The following is a 16,221-nucleotide window of genomic DNA, read 5'->3' as shown; positions in this document are numbered from 1 at the left end:
CTTGCCTCATTGCCTTTCTCAGTCCCAGGGACAGACTGGGGAGCTGCCTGTGTGCACAGCATGCTCCTGATCTGCTCTGGAGGATGATCTCTAGGACACCAAGGTAGTTTAGTTTTTGGGACTTGTTTCTGAGCTTCATGACAGTGCAGGGCAGGACCCCAGTGAAAGTACAAGCCATGCTAAATAAGCAGAAGAGGTGAAACTGCCTGTACATAGTATAAAATCTATGAGCACCAGCAAGTGCAGAGTCATCTTCACAGATTTTAAGAAACTGATTCTTAAGAGCAGCAATGGAAGTGATTTGTGACTTACTACTTCCAGTTTAATTTCCTTTCCTCTAATACAGTTGCTTTCCTGGCCAGAAAATATTTGCTCCTGTTTGTGCTAAACAAAGTGCAATGTGCTCAAAAGAAAGGATATCATTTTCTTCCACCTTCTCTCAGAAAACACCCGACTGACAGCCCAGGAGGGTTTGCAGATTCGTGAGTACTCTCAGAAAGGAAGGGGATGGCAGTGGCAGGGCTGGTACAAAACTGCATGGTTCCACTGCCAGTGCCAGTGGAGCAACCTCTCTGCTTCTCCCATTTCCAGAATCCAGTTCTGAAGCACTTTTGCTTCCTACATCACTGCCACGAGCAGCACTAAACGGGATCTTGCAGCATCAAGCCTTGGAAGGTGAAGTACAGAGAAATTCCCTGTCATTCTCTTCATGTCCCTTCACAGGACATAAGGAAAATTAATTGAGGGTAACAGTCTCCTGCTCATTCCCTTTTCCCTAGAAGACATGGCCCATTCTCTGCACTTCATCTCCATACATCCTGTGCAGAGATTCCTCTATTTGCTCTTACAACTGCCCTGGTACATTATAGCAATATGACCATCAATTAACAGCACACTCTATCACAATAAAGAAGCCACCCAACCGTATATAACTCTTTTTAATTGTTTTCTTACATTATAGCATTTTGCTAAACTTATTCTGCCATAATTCACATAATTTAATTTCTCAAAGTGCTAATAATTTAATTGCTTCCTTCCTGCAGACAGAGTGCCTGAACTGCCTTCTCTCATTCAGAACATTATAACAAGTGGCTGTCATGAATACTTAAAAGGGGTATTTTATTCACAAGACCTCACACCAAATTGCTCTCTCCAGAGTCTGTGTTGTGTTTCAGGCAGCCACAAGGTGCAAGAAACCTACCCAGACACTCCCTTGCATCCTGGGACTATCCTCAGTAAGTTTGGATTCCAGTGATGCATTTAACCACATGTACAGTGTTTGGGGATGTGGGAGCAGCTGCTGGATGTAAACTTCCTGACAGTTCTGCACGTGTCATTCTGCTCCCACTGACATGGCAGAGCTGTGTGTCAGCCAGGTTTCCTGGCACAGTGGGGAGCTGTAGCCTACCAGCAGAAAAATCAAAACTGTGTTTTGGCCAGGTACTCAAACATCACAGACACCCCCTTCCCAAAGCAGTACAGCAAACTGGGGGTGTGAGCTATAGCAAAACCACCAAAAATGTACTGGTTCCATTTAGCCTTAGGGATGACTTTCCCCTTGTCTTCTTTTAGTCTTGACTACCTATTTCTCATCCAGGAGATGACATTCCATGAACAATTATTGTGTCGTCACCAGGTCTCACCTGTCACTGATATATTTGGCAGGAAAAAAATAGGATCGGTAAATGTTAAATATCATCTTGGAACTTTAAAGAAGAAATTTTGGAAAAAAAAACAGGATGCATGCACATGACCCAGGAGACAGCACCTGGCAAGTGGAAAAGCAAAACCACTTTTTCAGTGTGCAAATCCCAGGACTGGAATTTATTTTTTTTTTTTAATGTTCTTGTCCTTTAACACTGGTATGAGTAAAACTGATTTTGGCAGCCAGGGCTTTAGTTATTCTTTCTCCAGTTCCATGAGTGAGATTTTTTTTTTTCCAATCCTTGTCGAAGCTTCCCCGGAACAGAACCGAACATACCCGAGGAGTGTTTGAAAATGACTGCAGCGTGCGTGAGAAGGGGCAGGGCCGCCAAGGGAGCCCGAGAGTGCGGGCTGAGCAACTCCTGCGCTCGCAGCAGGCCCGGGGGAGCGCCCGTGCGGCCGCTATGAATGAACTTCGGGAGATTTTTCTTTTTTTATGAATGGGAGCTCCGCGAGGAGGGATGAATGGCAGAGCTCTGCGCTGTGATTGGTCCCCCAGGGTGAAGCTCCTCCCACTCCTCAGCGGGCGAGGGCCGGAGCGAGCTGGGATTGGCGGGCGTGCCCCGACACGGAGCTTCATTCACAAATTCGGTGAGACAAAGGAGCGGCGAGCGGGCCCGTGCGAGCGGGGCCAATGGGCGACCGCCCCGGGCCCACGGAGGCCTGAGCGCGGGGCGGGGGCCGGCTCGGGGCTCCGCGGGGGCTGAAGGGACCGCGGGGAACCGACCGGAACCCGGCCCGGCCCGATCCGCCGGGCGGGGCTTCTCGTCCCGGGGGCGGGGGACTTCGTCCCCGGCACGGGGCTGGCGGGCTCGGTCCCGACTCGTATCCCAAAGTTTCGGCAGCTGCGCCTCTCAGGGGCGGCGGGAGAGCCCGGGAGCGGCCGATCGCGGAACTGCCGGCGGCTGCGGAGCGCGGTGCGGACCCCCCCGGCCGGGCCGGCCCGCCGCTCCCCGGCCCCTGTGCTGTCCCCCAGGGCGCGGGGCAGTGCCCGGGCAGGATGAAGGGGTACTGGACCAGCAGGTGCCGTTTCACGTTCCCGCAGGTGAGTGGCCGGCTTCGCCGGGCTGGGGTTCCGTGCCGGGCTCCGCCGGCCGCGGGCTCCGCGCTGACTGCTCCTCCCGCAGCAGCCCCCAGGCCAGGCGGTGTCCGGCGGCGGAGCTGCGCAGGGCGCTGGGAAGATTCCCGGTGAGCCGGGGGTGCCGCCGGCGCAGGACTCGGAAGGTGAGAGGGTCTGAGGGTGGAGGGAGGGATGGGGATGGTGGAGGCGTCTGGGCAGTGACCGGGTCCTCCCCCTGCGCCTCCGTCCCCACCTCCTCGTTCCGCCGGCACCGCCGGGGCCGGAGCAGCCCCTTGTCCCTCCCCGGTGCTCCGCTGAGAATCCTTTCCCTTCTCCTGCAGAGCTCTTCCAGGACTTGAGCCAGCTCCAGGAGACCTGGCTGACCGAAGGTAGGCTCCTTCCCTTCGCTCTGTTTGCTTTTGCTCGGCTTTGAGTTGTTTGTCTTGCGAGGTTTGTCCTGCTCCTTTGCTGTGTTTGCCTGGCTCCAAACAAAAGTGGTTTTTTCGGGCTTGCCAACCTCTGGCTTGAGTAAATGAAGACGCTGAATGACACCATTGTGCTGGGCATTTGCTTATGAATGGAACTTGGCTGCTGGCCCGCTTTCCTGGGTACAATTTTCGTTTTAGGCTATTTGTAACTGGTTCGATTTTATGCTAATTTGTCACTTATCTTTGTTGTTTGCCAGAACGTCGGCATTTTCTTAAACAATAAAGTATTCTTTTAATTTGGGGAACAAAATGTTTCTCTCTCTTTTTTGTTTGTTTGTTTTTTGGTTTGTATTTTTTTTTTTTTAAATAATACTTTGTGGGGAACTTCCTGGAATTAGCACTTTTCAGTTTGGTGTCTAAATTGTTTTGCCTTTGAACCTCAAGGAAAACTTCGAATTCCAGGGAGTCCCATTAATTCTAAATGAAACTAGTTTTAAACAGAGCAGTGAACTTACTCAATTCCAGTACTAGAGATGATCCGTTTCCTAGAAAAAGAGAAAGAGGTGATCTGCTTTTATACCAGATTAGAAAAGGATAATGCAAACCTTATTGAATGGGTTTGGAATATAGGCAGAGGTCTTTTTATTATTATTATTTTATTTATTTTGCATAGCCCATAGCATGTGGTCAGAGTCCAAGTGAAATCCTTGAGAAATTCAATCTGTGCTTTAATATTCTAGCTTATGATTTCAGACCACATATAGGGGAACTGGTTTCTCCCACAGAGACTCCCATTTCCAGACTTTTTAACAAGAAAAGTGACTCTCTGAAGCAAACTATTTTTGTTTTTCTGTATTCACCTGTATGCCAAAACATTTTCCTGAATGGTGAAAATATTTTTAATAATGTCTTTTGCATGTCTCCATGTTAGCATTTGTCCATGAGATGAAGGCAATAGATCACTTAAGAGTATCTTCCTAAACAATGCAGAAGAAAAAGCAAAAATATGAAATACGTTATTTATTCTCTTCCACATTTAGTTAAAAAATTCAGCTATTTTTTTTCCCCATAGTTCTTGGTGTTGTCTATTGTTAATTTTGAAATAAAAGAGAAACAAACCTAGGAAGGAAACAAACTGGAAATTAGCAATCAGGCTAAAAGGTTAATGAATTTAAACCACATATACATCTGTGTATGTGTGTATATGTGTCACTATATATATTTGTGTGATTTCAGTCATAGGGATCTCTCTTTTTTATCTTTTTAGAGTATTTCTAATAGTGTCAATTAACACCTGACTTGTCATTTTCAAAGAATAATTCTGCATATAGATGACTCTTAAAAGAAACATATGCTGAAAAATCCCAGGCCTTCTTTCTAAAAATCTAAAGTTTTCCTCTGCACCATTTCTAACAGAATCTGGTGGGCTGCACTGGGGTGAAGCTGGCAGTTGCTAACTGTGCTAACTGTGTGGAAGTAGTTTCAAGCCAAATAATTTATAAAAGTGCTTCAGCATTCAGAGAAACAAAAAAAAAAATCTTCCCTGAAGAAAAGTGGCAGAGGCAGGTCCCTGTGCTGGCTGAGAGGTGGAGATCCACATCTCTGGGTGTCCTTGGGCAGAGCACAAGCCCTTGTGCTCTGGCTCTTGAAAGCAGGGTGGGAAATGGGGGACCTGTGTCAATGCCTGAGTGACTGAAACAAGACTTTTAAAATATAGGTGCTGGTTTGGGGAGAACAAGAAAACCTCTGTCTGTATTGCAACTGTATGAAGTAGATTATGAACATAAAAATTGAAATTTTCTTCTGGCAACTTTCACTTTAGCCTTCCTAGTGCAGGTCTGTAGCTGCCTGCAAACATCCCTGCCCAGCAGTGAGGCTGTGTGCTCTCATTTCAGCCTTGCCCTTCATTTCACATCTCCTCTGTGGCCTATTGCTTTCAGCATGTAATTCTCTTAATGAGATCCTCAGCGATGCCACAGACCCTCAGGGACACGGGCTGCAAAACCCAAACTCGGCTCATACAATGTGATCCTGGTCATTTCTTCTACTTCAATGTTGCTTTTTAAAGACAAGTCATAGAATGAATTTTCTAGGTGTTTTTTTCCTCCGTTCCCCACATTTTGTTGTTTATAGTTCCAGTTTGTTGTCACACAGGTCAGTGTGAAGAGCTTGGTTAGTTCCATTCTGATTCACTGCCTGTTGGTGCAGTGTATTCCCTGAGGTTTATTTTGGGCATGTCTTGTCTAGGTTAGCTTCAAGTGACTGAGATTAGTGGGCTTCCATTCCTTATGTCCCTTAACTTTGACTACATCACATTTGCTTCAGAGCAAAGTTTTGCTCTAGAGGGAGTGCAGTCTGTTGTCCACTCTGCAACAAGAGAAATTGCAGGTTTGTCTGTTATACACTGGCAGCAGCATTTCTTTCAGCAATAGAAACAGACTTTATCAAATAACAATCTGCTGCAAGCTCTCCCTTCCCTGCACTAAAAGGTATGCAAAAGTAATTGTTAGAAGTAATAAAATATTCTAACACAGTATGTCCTGTGGTTAAGGTTCTCTCCCTGCAGTTTCTCCCAGGACACACCACTATTCATTAATCCCAAAGGGAAACTATTCTTAGTCACTAAAGCCATCCCAGTAGAAAGCTCAGTTCTTTCCTGCATAGATTTATTTCTGCTGTACTGTTAATTATACTGTACAGAGTGCCAAAATTAATTCTTCATCTCTCCCTCCCTCTCTCTCTCTCTCTCTCTGTCTCTCTGTCTCTCCTGACAGCTCAGGTTCCAGACAGTGATGAGCAGTTTGTGCCTGACTTTCACTCAGAAAACTGTAAGTAGCACGGGGAGGATCACATGTCTCAGGGGAGAAGGGCAAACTCAAATTCTGGTGCCTTTCCTGTGCTGATACCCCTCCTCTCTGTCCAGAGCAGTTTCTCCCATGAAAACTGAAATGAAACACTTTTACTGGTTGCTCTTGTTTACCTCCTTTCCCTGTACTTGGCCCTGCAGCACAGCTGGGCTTGGTCTCTGAGTCATATATCTCATTTCTTCCTCTTTTTGACCCGGAACTGAGGATGGGCCCGTGTTTCACTCTGAGTGAATTCATGAGTCAGTTGTAATGTAATAGCCTGTTCCAGCTATAAGGGTCTGGAAAGCATTGGCTGCTCCTAACACATCCAGCTTCTTGAAATTTCCACAGAGGTCAGTGCACTGGAGAGAGAACTTATTTTTTTTACCCTCGAGACTCAGCTGACCAATCAGCATTTTTAGATGGACTGTATATATCTGTTTGCTTCATACATTGAAAAGGGTTGCTACAGGCACAGAAAGACTCTTTTCTCTTCTGGCCCTTCCCTGGGCCTGGAGTGTTTGCACAGATGCAGGAGTGTCATGCTCAGAACACTGAATCCATCCCAGGTGTGGGGAGACCGCTGGGTCAGCACACTCAGCCCTCCCTCACCCTGGACAGTGCCCAGAGCTGTTTGTGAACAGGTCCCTCTGCTCTGACTGATGGCAGCCACAGGATCAACCACAGGAGCCAGTTGTGCCTGAGGAGCAGTAGGAGCCAGAAACAACAGGATGCTCTGTGATCTTGTGGATTTATGCAATACATATATATAGTAGTATTTTCCCACAGAAAGCCTTAAACTTTTGTAATCGCTGTGTCTACAAAAACCTCACATTTATTTTCCTGTAGGACAAACTGTACTATCAGGACATCTCCAACGTGTCATCATATTAGTGTATTATAATTTAATGCAGTGCTACATAATAATACTACTCACAAGACATGGTTCCCAGGTATGGCAAAGACCACTTTGCATGATGCAAATCAAAAGTTCGCTTTTATGTTCTGAAAAATAATGTGCAAGCTACACCTTATAACAGAAAATGTCTGTCCCAGCCCTGAACAGCTTAGGACATACCCACTCTAAATCCTTTTCAAAGTGCTCTGGATCATCACAGAGCATGTTAACACTACCTTAGATTTGCTCTTTTAAGGCTGATGTGTCATACACACTTCACTAAATCCAGGGCAGCGCTCAGGGAAGTCCAGTGAGCAGCTGTGCATGTTGGCATTTTGTTTCTTTCAGAGCCACCTGAACAAGGACAAGGTGGTGGCAGCTCCACTGGCAATTCACTGGCAGATAATCATAGCTGTCTATAAAGAAGAAAAGTGTCAACTTGATCTTTCCTTTCCCTCCTGCAGTAGCTTTTCACAGTCCTCCTGCTCAGATCAAAAAGGAGCCACAGAGCCCCTCAGAAGCCCCCCTGTCCTGCAGCCACGAGCAGCCCTTCCAGCAGCACAGTGAGCAGTGCCTTTACACCAGGTAACGTGGCTTACACAGGGGAGAGGCAGGAGCTGTTCTGAAACAAAGTGCTACTGCATTATCTAAGAATGGAGTGTGTGACAGCCCTGCCTGTGTGCTCAGTCCAGACCCAAGGGTGGGTCAGCTCAGACAGCCAGTCCCTGCTCTGGGCAGCTCAGAGCTGAGCAGGGTGGGTCTGGCTTTGCCTCTTTTTTCTTCTCCCTAGTGCTGTTCCTCATCTGTCTTCATGCTGAGCACAATCTTGACATCTACCACATGCCTCTCCCCCTTGCCTTCCAAAATCTGTCCCACACCACTGCCCATAGTGCCAAGCCCTTGCCTGAGCTCTAGTGTGGCTTCTTCAGCACAGACACCTTCCCTGGTTTTCTACCTGAAGGGTTGTTGCTGTTGTGTGTGGGGTCAACTAATACTCAGAGAGCAGGGTGTTTATGCTGGGATTTTGTCAGCCTAGGTGGCTGCACAGAGGGACAGCATGTTTGCCTTTGATATACTGTTCCCAGGTGCTGCCACAAGTCCTTCTAGGAGAGCTGTAATGCTCCAATATCTGTCTGACTGTTGCAGTGCCTATGATCAACCCAGACGAGTCGGAATCAAGTCCCCCAGCCCGGGAATCCTGACACAGTCACCACTCCAACAGTTCCCTAGACAGGACAGGAGCTTCCCAAGCCCTGTGGGGCCACCCCACTCCACATCCAGCTGTGGATACCTCAGTGAAAACAGGTGAGTTACTGCCAGGAGGAGGCAGCCACTGGCAAGAAGGATTGCCCTGATTGCCCTCCTGGGTGGTTCAGGGAGGAAGGGCTGCAGCATCCAGATGGAAGTTGTCTGTTTACAGTGAGCACAGGATCCCCTCCCATGGGATCCACTGCTGCTGCCTAGGGTTCAAAGTCCATAACCCTACCCCTGCTAGATTCTGTGAGTGATGGGCTGTACAGCAGCTCCCCTTGGAAACACCCTTCACTGGGGTCCCTTCTTCCCCCAGCTGTGAGTGAGCTCCTACAGCCCTAGTAAGAGGCTGAGGAAGTTTCTGTCCCTCAACCAGCCTCCCACCAGGGCTGAAACCAGGGGGGCCAAGAAAGCAGCCCTCTCATGTCCTCTCCCTTCTTCCAGCTCTGCCTATCAGCCACCTGTGGAGATGTGCCATTCCTTCCCCTCTTCCCAAGGCGTGGCCCAGGAAGACCCCATTGCCTACCAGTGCCAGATGCCCAAGCCCTGCCTCCAGTACCCTCACCAGGGCTTCAAACAGGAGCACCATGACCCACGATACGAGCAAGAAAGCCAGGCAGGCAGCAGCCACCAGTACCCAGCAGCTGTGGTGGTGAAGCAGGAGCAGGTGGACTACATGTACGACTCAGGTGGGCACAACGAGCTCTTCCTGACTGCAGAAACCAGGCATCAGTGGCAGTGAGCAGCTCCTGGGTGAACATCCATCACTGGTGGGCTTTGGGCTTTGAAATAGTTCTTCAGGAGCACGTGTGGTCTGGGAAACTGGCCTGGGTAACTGGTAATCTAGTAGGAAACTTAAACAGTTCCATCTGTTCCCTGCACCCAAGATAAAGTTGGGACATTCACCTTCCATGCATGTTCTGAGAAAGACCTTCTGGTAGATAGTTGGAAGCTTTAGTAAGACAGGAGGTAGAAGGTGATGTTAAATTCATTCAAACTAGATTAAAGTATGCTTTATTTTTTTTCCCCAAGGGAATAAGTAGCCAGTGGGGAGACTCTCAAAATTCACAGTTAGCCCACTCACACCATCAGTGCCATTGTACTGCTTGGTGTCCCTTGGAGTGTCAGCTTCCACTTGCTACTTCCCAAAGAAACAGGGCACAGAGAACAGAGATTTCAGGGGATCACAAGAGAAGAAAAGTTTATCATTCCAAAAATAGCTCTCTAGATACCAGGTCCACCAGGTGATCCTCTTATTTTTCCACAAGGAATAAATCTTAATTTTTCAGCAGACCTGTCTAAAGACTCACTACCCTGAGTTTGCAATAGCCTCTTCCAGAAGGAATGTTACTTCTGGTTTCCTGGTATTTTAATGGACATCTTGAATTGTTTCCTTTAGCAGAAATAAATACATAAATAAAAAGCTCCCATGAGGGTATAAAAACCACCACTGTGGTGAGGCTGATATTACACTTTCACTGGGTAGTTCTGTGCAGGCAGGGGAAGAAAATGCAAACCCAGAAGAATGCTTTTTGTGAGAGTAGTTTATGATTGTAATAAGACCCACTCTGTCAGCTCGGAGTACTCTTCCCTCAGCATCAGCAAAACATCTGCTGAAAGCAATGGCTGAACACAGGAGTGTGAGGGAAACATAAGATAAATCTTCCCAAAGCTCCCAGTTACAGCTTCCGTTTCAGCTGGGGACAGAAAATAGATTTGATTCAGAAAACACAAGATACAGAAGACACAAATTGCAGTGCTCAGGCAGCAATATACACTACAGAGAGCATGGAAAGACCTTCTGCTTGTTTTTAAACTCAGGCTATTTTTTTCTTTTTGTTTTCTCAATTGTTTGTGAGAATGCCCATCATGATGTGAAAAAAACAGGGAGACTTGAGACATCTGAAATGACATTTGAGAGACACTGTCTGCAGAAACATTCAGATGCTACTGCTCTGTTTAGATTATCACATGAATGTATGAAAAATGTAATGCCTTCTTACCTGGGAATGGATGTAGTTGTCTTAAACTGAGATGAGGGAGAGGTGTTATTCAAACTTAGCCTATTGTCCAAGATTTTGAATGAAGAGTGATGTCAAGGTGGCAGGCTAACTATCCCAGCTACTCTGAAGGATGTTGTGTGATAGTGCCACAAAAAACTACTGTAATGCACGATTGGAAAGATGATGCAGGTGAAGTTGTAGTTATCTTTCTGACACTAACCCTTTGGGAGGGCCCTGAGAGGATGTTGGTCAGACAGCTGCACTCACCTATCCACCTCTGGAGAGCAAGATCTTTCTGCCACCCGTGTTTTTTAAACAAATGAGCTTGTTAATTGTTCTGTAGATGTTCCTGACTGTGCTTCCATGTATGTAAATGCTGAGAGTTATCCAAGCCATTCAAACACAGAAGACACATTAGGTAAGAAAAGCAGTGACTGACTTCCTTTCCCTGCATGGAATTGCCCTCTGGTACTCTCCTGGCTGGCTGTGACTGCTGGTGTTGCTTTCTCTTTCAGGCTGCAGCTACGACAAGCAGATGAGGTCCTTTACTGATGATGTCTGTGTTGTTCCAGAAAAATTTGAAGGTTGGAGAAAGGCTCACAGTTTGGGTGTAAGATAGGGTTACCCAGCATCTTTGCTAGCCACCTGACCAGTGTCCTCATAGTTCATTATGCTGTGTTCTTGTGGGTGTGTTAGGTGTGGTTCATACTCAGCTTTTCAGTATCCCAATTCTTGGGCTTTCTTAGCAGCAAACAGGCCTTCTAGCACAAGTAGCTTAATTGTGAGGTTCAGCAGAGCTGCTTTTGATTTTTGCCTGTGAATTGGCCACTGTTTCATGTGAACTGAAATATTCCAGGTAAACATTAAACGTGTCTCTTCTTTTTTTTTTTTCCCAACGGTTTTTGCACTGCTATCCTTAGAAACATCTTGTTTGTTCTCAGCAGGAGACATCAAGCAGGAAGCTGGAGGGTACCGGGAAGGACCTCCCTACCAAAGACGGGGATCTCTCCAGCTCTGGCAGTTTCTTGTGGCTCTGCTGGATGACCCAACCAATTCCCACTTCATTGCCTGGACTGGCAGAGGGATGGAGTTCAAGCTCATTGAGCCAGAAGAGGTGATACCATGGAGTTTCTCTACAGGCTGAGGGGAAGCAGCCACCGTTTCTGGGGCTGCAAATTCCCAGGTGGCTTCTCCTCTTTCCTGTGAAGCTTCTGCCTACCAGTGGTACTCTCTAGACCCTGCAGCAAGTCAGGGTTTTTAGAAGAGGTCAAAAACACCTGGGTGGCAAATATCAGGTTTAGGGAAGGCTGCTTATATGTAAGTTTAGACTTTCAGCTATGCAGTGAGTCAAATTGTCCATTGCCTTCACTTCCCTAGATACTTGAATCTCAAGCTTGCAGTGACCTGTGCTGTCTTATCTTGCTCTACACTTGACTCTGACATGGAGGTTTGGAGTTTTGAACCCTAATGATTGCAGAAGTCCTCATAAGAAACTGGAAGAAAATATGTCCTAGTCTATATCAAAATGACATTACCAAGGTGTAATTTCTAATGCTGCCATGTTCCAAAAAACACAGTGATGCCTGACAGTATCCAGGAGATGTGTCTATAATATCTGTTCACTTCTATTTTCAACTAGAGCTGCATTTAGCACTGTTCTTGCTATATATCAACTTCTATGGGCACTTTTAGTGCAGATGAATTGTTTTGGTGGGTTGATATAGGCTTACAATGGATTTCTGAGTCTCACAGACAAAGCTGAAAATCATGTAGGAATAGGAAGGCACGTGGCTCTTCCATTGTGTTCCTTCACACAGCCCCTGACAAACATGAGACCCTTGAAGAGTAAGTGTAGCATGGGATGAAGCAGCTCTTTAGCACCCTCAGACTTTCAGAGTATTGGAGAGTGAGGAGAAGTGATGACAACAAACAAGCCCTGTAGGGTCAAGGAGAATTTCTCTTGAGTTCTACTCTTCGTGTTGTAAAGCTGCTAAATTATTGATGAGTCCATTATTTAAATGTTTGTACATGTTGTGGTGTCACTCCTCAAAAGAGAACCAGCCAGATAATGTTCTTTTGCCCTTGGGCTGGGTTCACAGACATTCCACACTTTATCCTGCTTTATTCTGCAGGTGGCCAGGCTGTGGGGGATCCAAAAGAACCGTCCAGCCATGAACTATGACAAGCTGAGCCGATCCCTTCGCTACTATTATGAAAAAGGCATCATGCAGAAGGTCAGTTTGCAAAGCAGGAGGAGACCATGACTTTTAAGTGATGCTTCTCTTGTTTGAGACAGGTACAGAATGTCCTTGAGCTAGCCAGGCATCCCAAGCTTTCTCTCCCCACAATCTCTCTTTGCAGCTGTTAAACAGTGAAGCTGGGAAGGAGCTGAATGTAGGCAATGTATGAGAAATAAAACAAAAAGGAATCGTGATTTCTTTTTCTGTGTATGTCTGCAGCCAGGAAAGTTGGAAATTATGCAGCTGAAAGGAGATACAGTCAGTCTAAACTTGCTTTTGTGAGAGAAAGGCTGCCCGAGGCTTTGTCCTATGGAGTAGGGATGGTCTGTGACAGATCCAGGGCACCAAAGAGATAAGTGGGAGTGCAACTATCACAGTACAGACTGCTCAGGGACTGCTGATGCTGTTGTTACCTGGACAAAGAGTCCGCTGGCAGCACCCCATTTCCCAGGAGCTGTTCCAGGGGAGCTCAGAGCAGCAGGAAAACAGCACAAGGAGACGTTTACAGCTCTGACGCGACTCCCGTGTTTTTGCAAGCCTTGCCAGGCACTGAGGAGCACTGCCCAGTGCTGCCTGTGGGCCTGCAGCATTCACCCCACCTCATCTCTCCCCTGCAGGTGGCTGGGGAGCGCTACGTGTACAAGTTTGTGTGTGAGCCCGAGGCCTTGTTCTCACTGGCCTTCCCCGACAACCAGCGGCCAGCGCTGAAGGCAGAGTTCGAGCGGCAGATCAGCGAGGAGGACACGGTGCCTCTTTCCCACCTGGATGAAAATGCCACTTACCTGCCAGACTTTGGGAGCTTCCCTCCACAGCTCTACAGCAAAGGCTACACGTACTAGCCCTGGTGGCAGCACAGTGCTGTGTATATACGTTCTATACATGGTTGTGTATAGGAGATAGCTGGTTAGTATTCAGTTGGTATCAGCATTTTTTCAGGCCAGCACTAAGCTACGAACACCTGCGTTGGTCAAGACAAGTGTTCAGGTACACATGTGGATAAACCACCTCTCAGCAGACAGGGCTCTTACGTGCTTGTGATAAGACCCCTCCTGTGTGTCAGGACAGCACATGTTCTTAGCCATGCAGACATCTTCCAAGCAGTGGAGCTACAGCTTCAGCAGCACGTCGGGTAACTGGTGCCTCCAGCCGGATCAAACACGCCTGGTGCAGCCCCTCTCGTTGGGGAGGGAGGGGATGCTGTCCCACTGGGCTTTTTTTCACATATGAGAATGCTACAAGGCTGCTGCTGACTCTATTCCTCCAGTACACGTACTGAACCTCTGTGTAACCTGCCCTCAGCTCTGACCACAGGGACTCACCTCTGAAAGGCCAGTCTTGCCTTCTCAGGATGGCTGCAGGATAGTGGTCACAGATCTTATGCCTCCCTGGGGGAATACTTGTTTTGAATGTGCATGCTCCTGCCTGATCACCTCCTTGCTCATTCTAGGACTTTCAGGCGCTCTGAGCAGGGTAGCTGGAAGCACTGGCCAGGATTAGAGCAGTCCTGTAGATGACACACCACCATTTAGGGGAACTACAGAGGTGCCTGATTGCATTGGTCTGGGACACAGGTCAAAGCCAATGCCATGTTCAGTTAGAGGGACTGGGGGAAGCAGCAAGGCCTGAGACACCAGCTCAGCACAGAGTTATGGCTTTTCCAAACTGAACAACTTTTTCAACAAACATCCTCAGGATCTTTCAAGACCTGTCAGGCTCTTGAGTGTGCCCATCCTGGGCTTGGCTATAAAAATCATCTAAGGCAAGAAAAGAACCTGGTGGAGGTGTGATAAAAACGCTGTACAAAGTAACCTAAACTATACATAGATCTTAATACTGGAATTCAGTCTTAAACTCCACAAACCTTTGCATGTTTGAGGGAAATCCTGATAGGTTGAAAAGGCAGCTCCCTCTGCAGCCCCATGGAGGGACTGACAGGTTTTCCACAATAGTGAACATTTATAATGAGTACCACATCCTTATTAAGAGATGTCTTTAATTAGCAGCTCCAACCACGTTCCCAGTTAGACAAGGAGCAGTACAGTGCACCTATACAGAAAAAGCCTGTTTCCTACTGCTTCATAATGATTTTTCAGCTGCTGAATACACAGCATTGCCAATCCCACCAGCATGGTAGCCTGTAGAGAAAATTCTGCATAGACTGAAAGCCTGATTTCTCCCAATGACCTTCCCCTGCATGGCTAATGCCAACCCTCCCAGCCTTGTCCCCGAGCAAGAGAGCCATGAAAGGCAGCATTCCCTGCCTGAGGAGAGGCCAGATGCTCAGAGCAGCCTGTTCTGTGCACTCCAGAGACTTGGTGTTCTGGCAGCTCCTGGCCCTCCTGCCGTGCCCTGTGCCCACCCAGCATCCCAGAAGTGAGGGTGAAGAGGAACCCTTGGATATAAAGCTGCCTTTACTATTTATGAGTGTAAAAATACTATAATTAATAAATTGGTCTACATCTTTGGCCAGTGCAACTTCATTGAGCCCCTGACTGGTCCTCCCTTACCTCCTGAGCTTGCTTTGCACAGCTCCTTGGCACCAGCTTGCAGCTTTGGGTAGCTGATCCAGAGGGCTCAGGGATGCATGTTTACTTCTGAATCTTGATGGAGTTGAAGAAATGAACACTTTGCTCACAACCAGGCCTGAAAGATCACAGTGAAATATGTAACCTCCAGCTGCACCTGGTGTCAGGGGAACAGTTCTCTGCAGCTGCAGAGAACACCACCCACGCTCCACACTGACAGCACACTGGCCCCTGAGCCAAGCTCCACAGTTTTAATTAGCTTTTCCCTGAACTTCAGCTCTGTCTCATGCAGCAGCACTTCCAGGGGAAGAGAGCATGTGCTACATGCAGAACTGGGAGCAGGACTAGGGAAGTGCAGGGCACACAGCGAGGAGTGTGGCACCCTGTCCCTGCTGCAGAGCCAACCACCCTGCCAGGGCACAGCCACTGATGTGGGCCTCTCTCTACAGGGAGAAGCACTTTCACACCAAGAGAGTGAGGTCCCTTCAAGGGAAGTATTTGTGCCTTCTGGGGGCTGCACCCTGCAGCAGCACTGTTTCTAACAAAGGAGACTGGCAGCTTGCTTTTCTTTGCTATCTCCACCTGCAGGATTCCCATGGATTTTACATTTATCCAGTATTCTTGGGGCTACCCTCTGCCCAACACATCTTCTGGAACGGGAATTCAGGGAGCTGGTTCACATTTGGATGAAATCTTAGCTCCACATTTCACTCGGGTTTGTACTGTCAGGGCAACAGATCAATTGCTGCAGAGCAGTTCTGGGAATCAGCAAGATCAGGTTCCCAGCATTGAGGGGCAGTGACCTCCAAAGGGCAGAGATTTATAATAACCAGATCAGAGAGCTGGGAGTCAATAAATACACTCTGCATTTCCAGTTTAGCTTGACTGAGAGGCAGCTGATATGGGAAAGATGGTGGAGGTAAGAGAGAAGTCATAATTTTCTCCTGATGGTCCTGAAAATGACCAGGAGCTTCCAGAAGGAAGATAAGCAGCTCCCACACAACCCTATAAAATACTCCCACGGAGGTTTCCATAAGCCAGAGACTGAGGAAGAACTTGTGCTTATTCCTAAGCACCACACCTACATGTCTTTTGAATCCCTCCAGGGACAGTGACTTCACCACTGCCCTGGGCAGCCTGTACCAATTCCTCACAACCCTTCCCGTGAAGAATTTTTTCCTAATATCCAGCCAAAACCTCCTCTGGCACAACTTGAGGCCATTTCCTTCCTCTTGTGCTATCACTGGGTGTCTGAGAGAAGAGGTC

General features: G+C 47.5%; 1 protein-coding gene across 1 annotated transcript; it reads left to right on the top strand.

Moving 5' to 3' along the window:
• Window positions 1-10,464: 10,464 nt before the first annotated feature.
• Window positions 10,465-14,877, top strand: ETV4 (ETS variant 4). Its single transcript, XM_018084594.2, has 5 exons — window positions 10,465-10,608; window positions 10,706-10,774; window positions 11,132-11,304; window positions 12,323-12,424; window positions 13,048-14,877. The coding sequence occupies exons 1-5, from the start codon at window positions 10,554-10,556 to the stop codon at window positions 13,267-13,269; spliced, it is 621 nt and encodes a 206-aa protein (XP_017940083.1). The 5' UTR covers window positions 10,465-10,553; the 3' UTR covers window positions 13,270-14,877.
• Window positions 14,878-16,221: the final 1,344 nt, after the last annotated feature.

This window comes from Manacus vitellinus, unplaced genomic scaffold (assembly GCF_001715985.3).
Source record: "Manacus vitellinus isolate BGI_N305 unplaced genomic scaffold, ASM171598v3 scaffold_72_pilon, whole genome shotgun sequence".
In the NCBI taxonomy this organism is placed as follows: domain Eukaryota; kingdom Metazoa; phylum Chordata; class Aves; order Passeriformes; family Pipridae; genus Manacus; species Manacus vitellinus.
Note: the sequence above shows the minus strand (reverse complement) of the source record. Positions and strands in the feature narration are given on the sequence as shown.

What these genes read in the sequence shown, in the direction of transcription:
- ETV4 (XM_018084594.2), top strand. Translation starts at nt 10,554, where the DNA reads ATGTATGTAAATGCTGAGAGTTATCCAAGCCATTCAAACACAGAAGAC. An exon ending in AAACACAGAAGACACATTAG is followed by an intron (nt 10,609 to 10,705) that starts GTAAGAAAAGCA and finishes TTTCTCTTTCAG; the next exon opens with GCTGCAGCTACGACAAGCAG. An exon ending in AGCTCATTGAGCCAGAAGAG is followed by an intron (nt 11,305 to 12,322) that starts GTGATACCATGG and finishes TTTATTCTGCAG; the next exon opens with GTGGCCAGGCTGTGGGGGAT.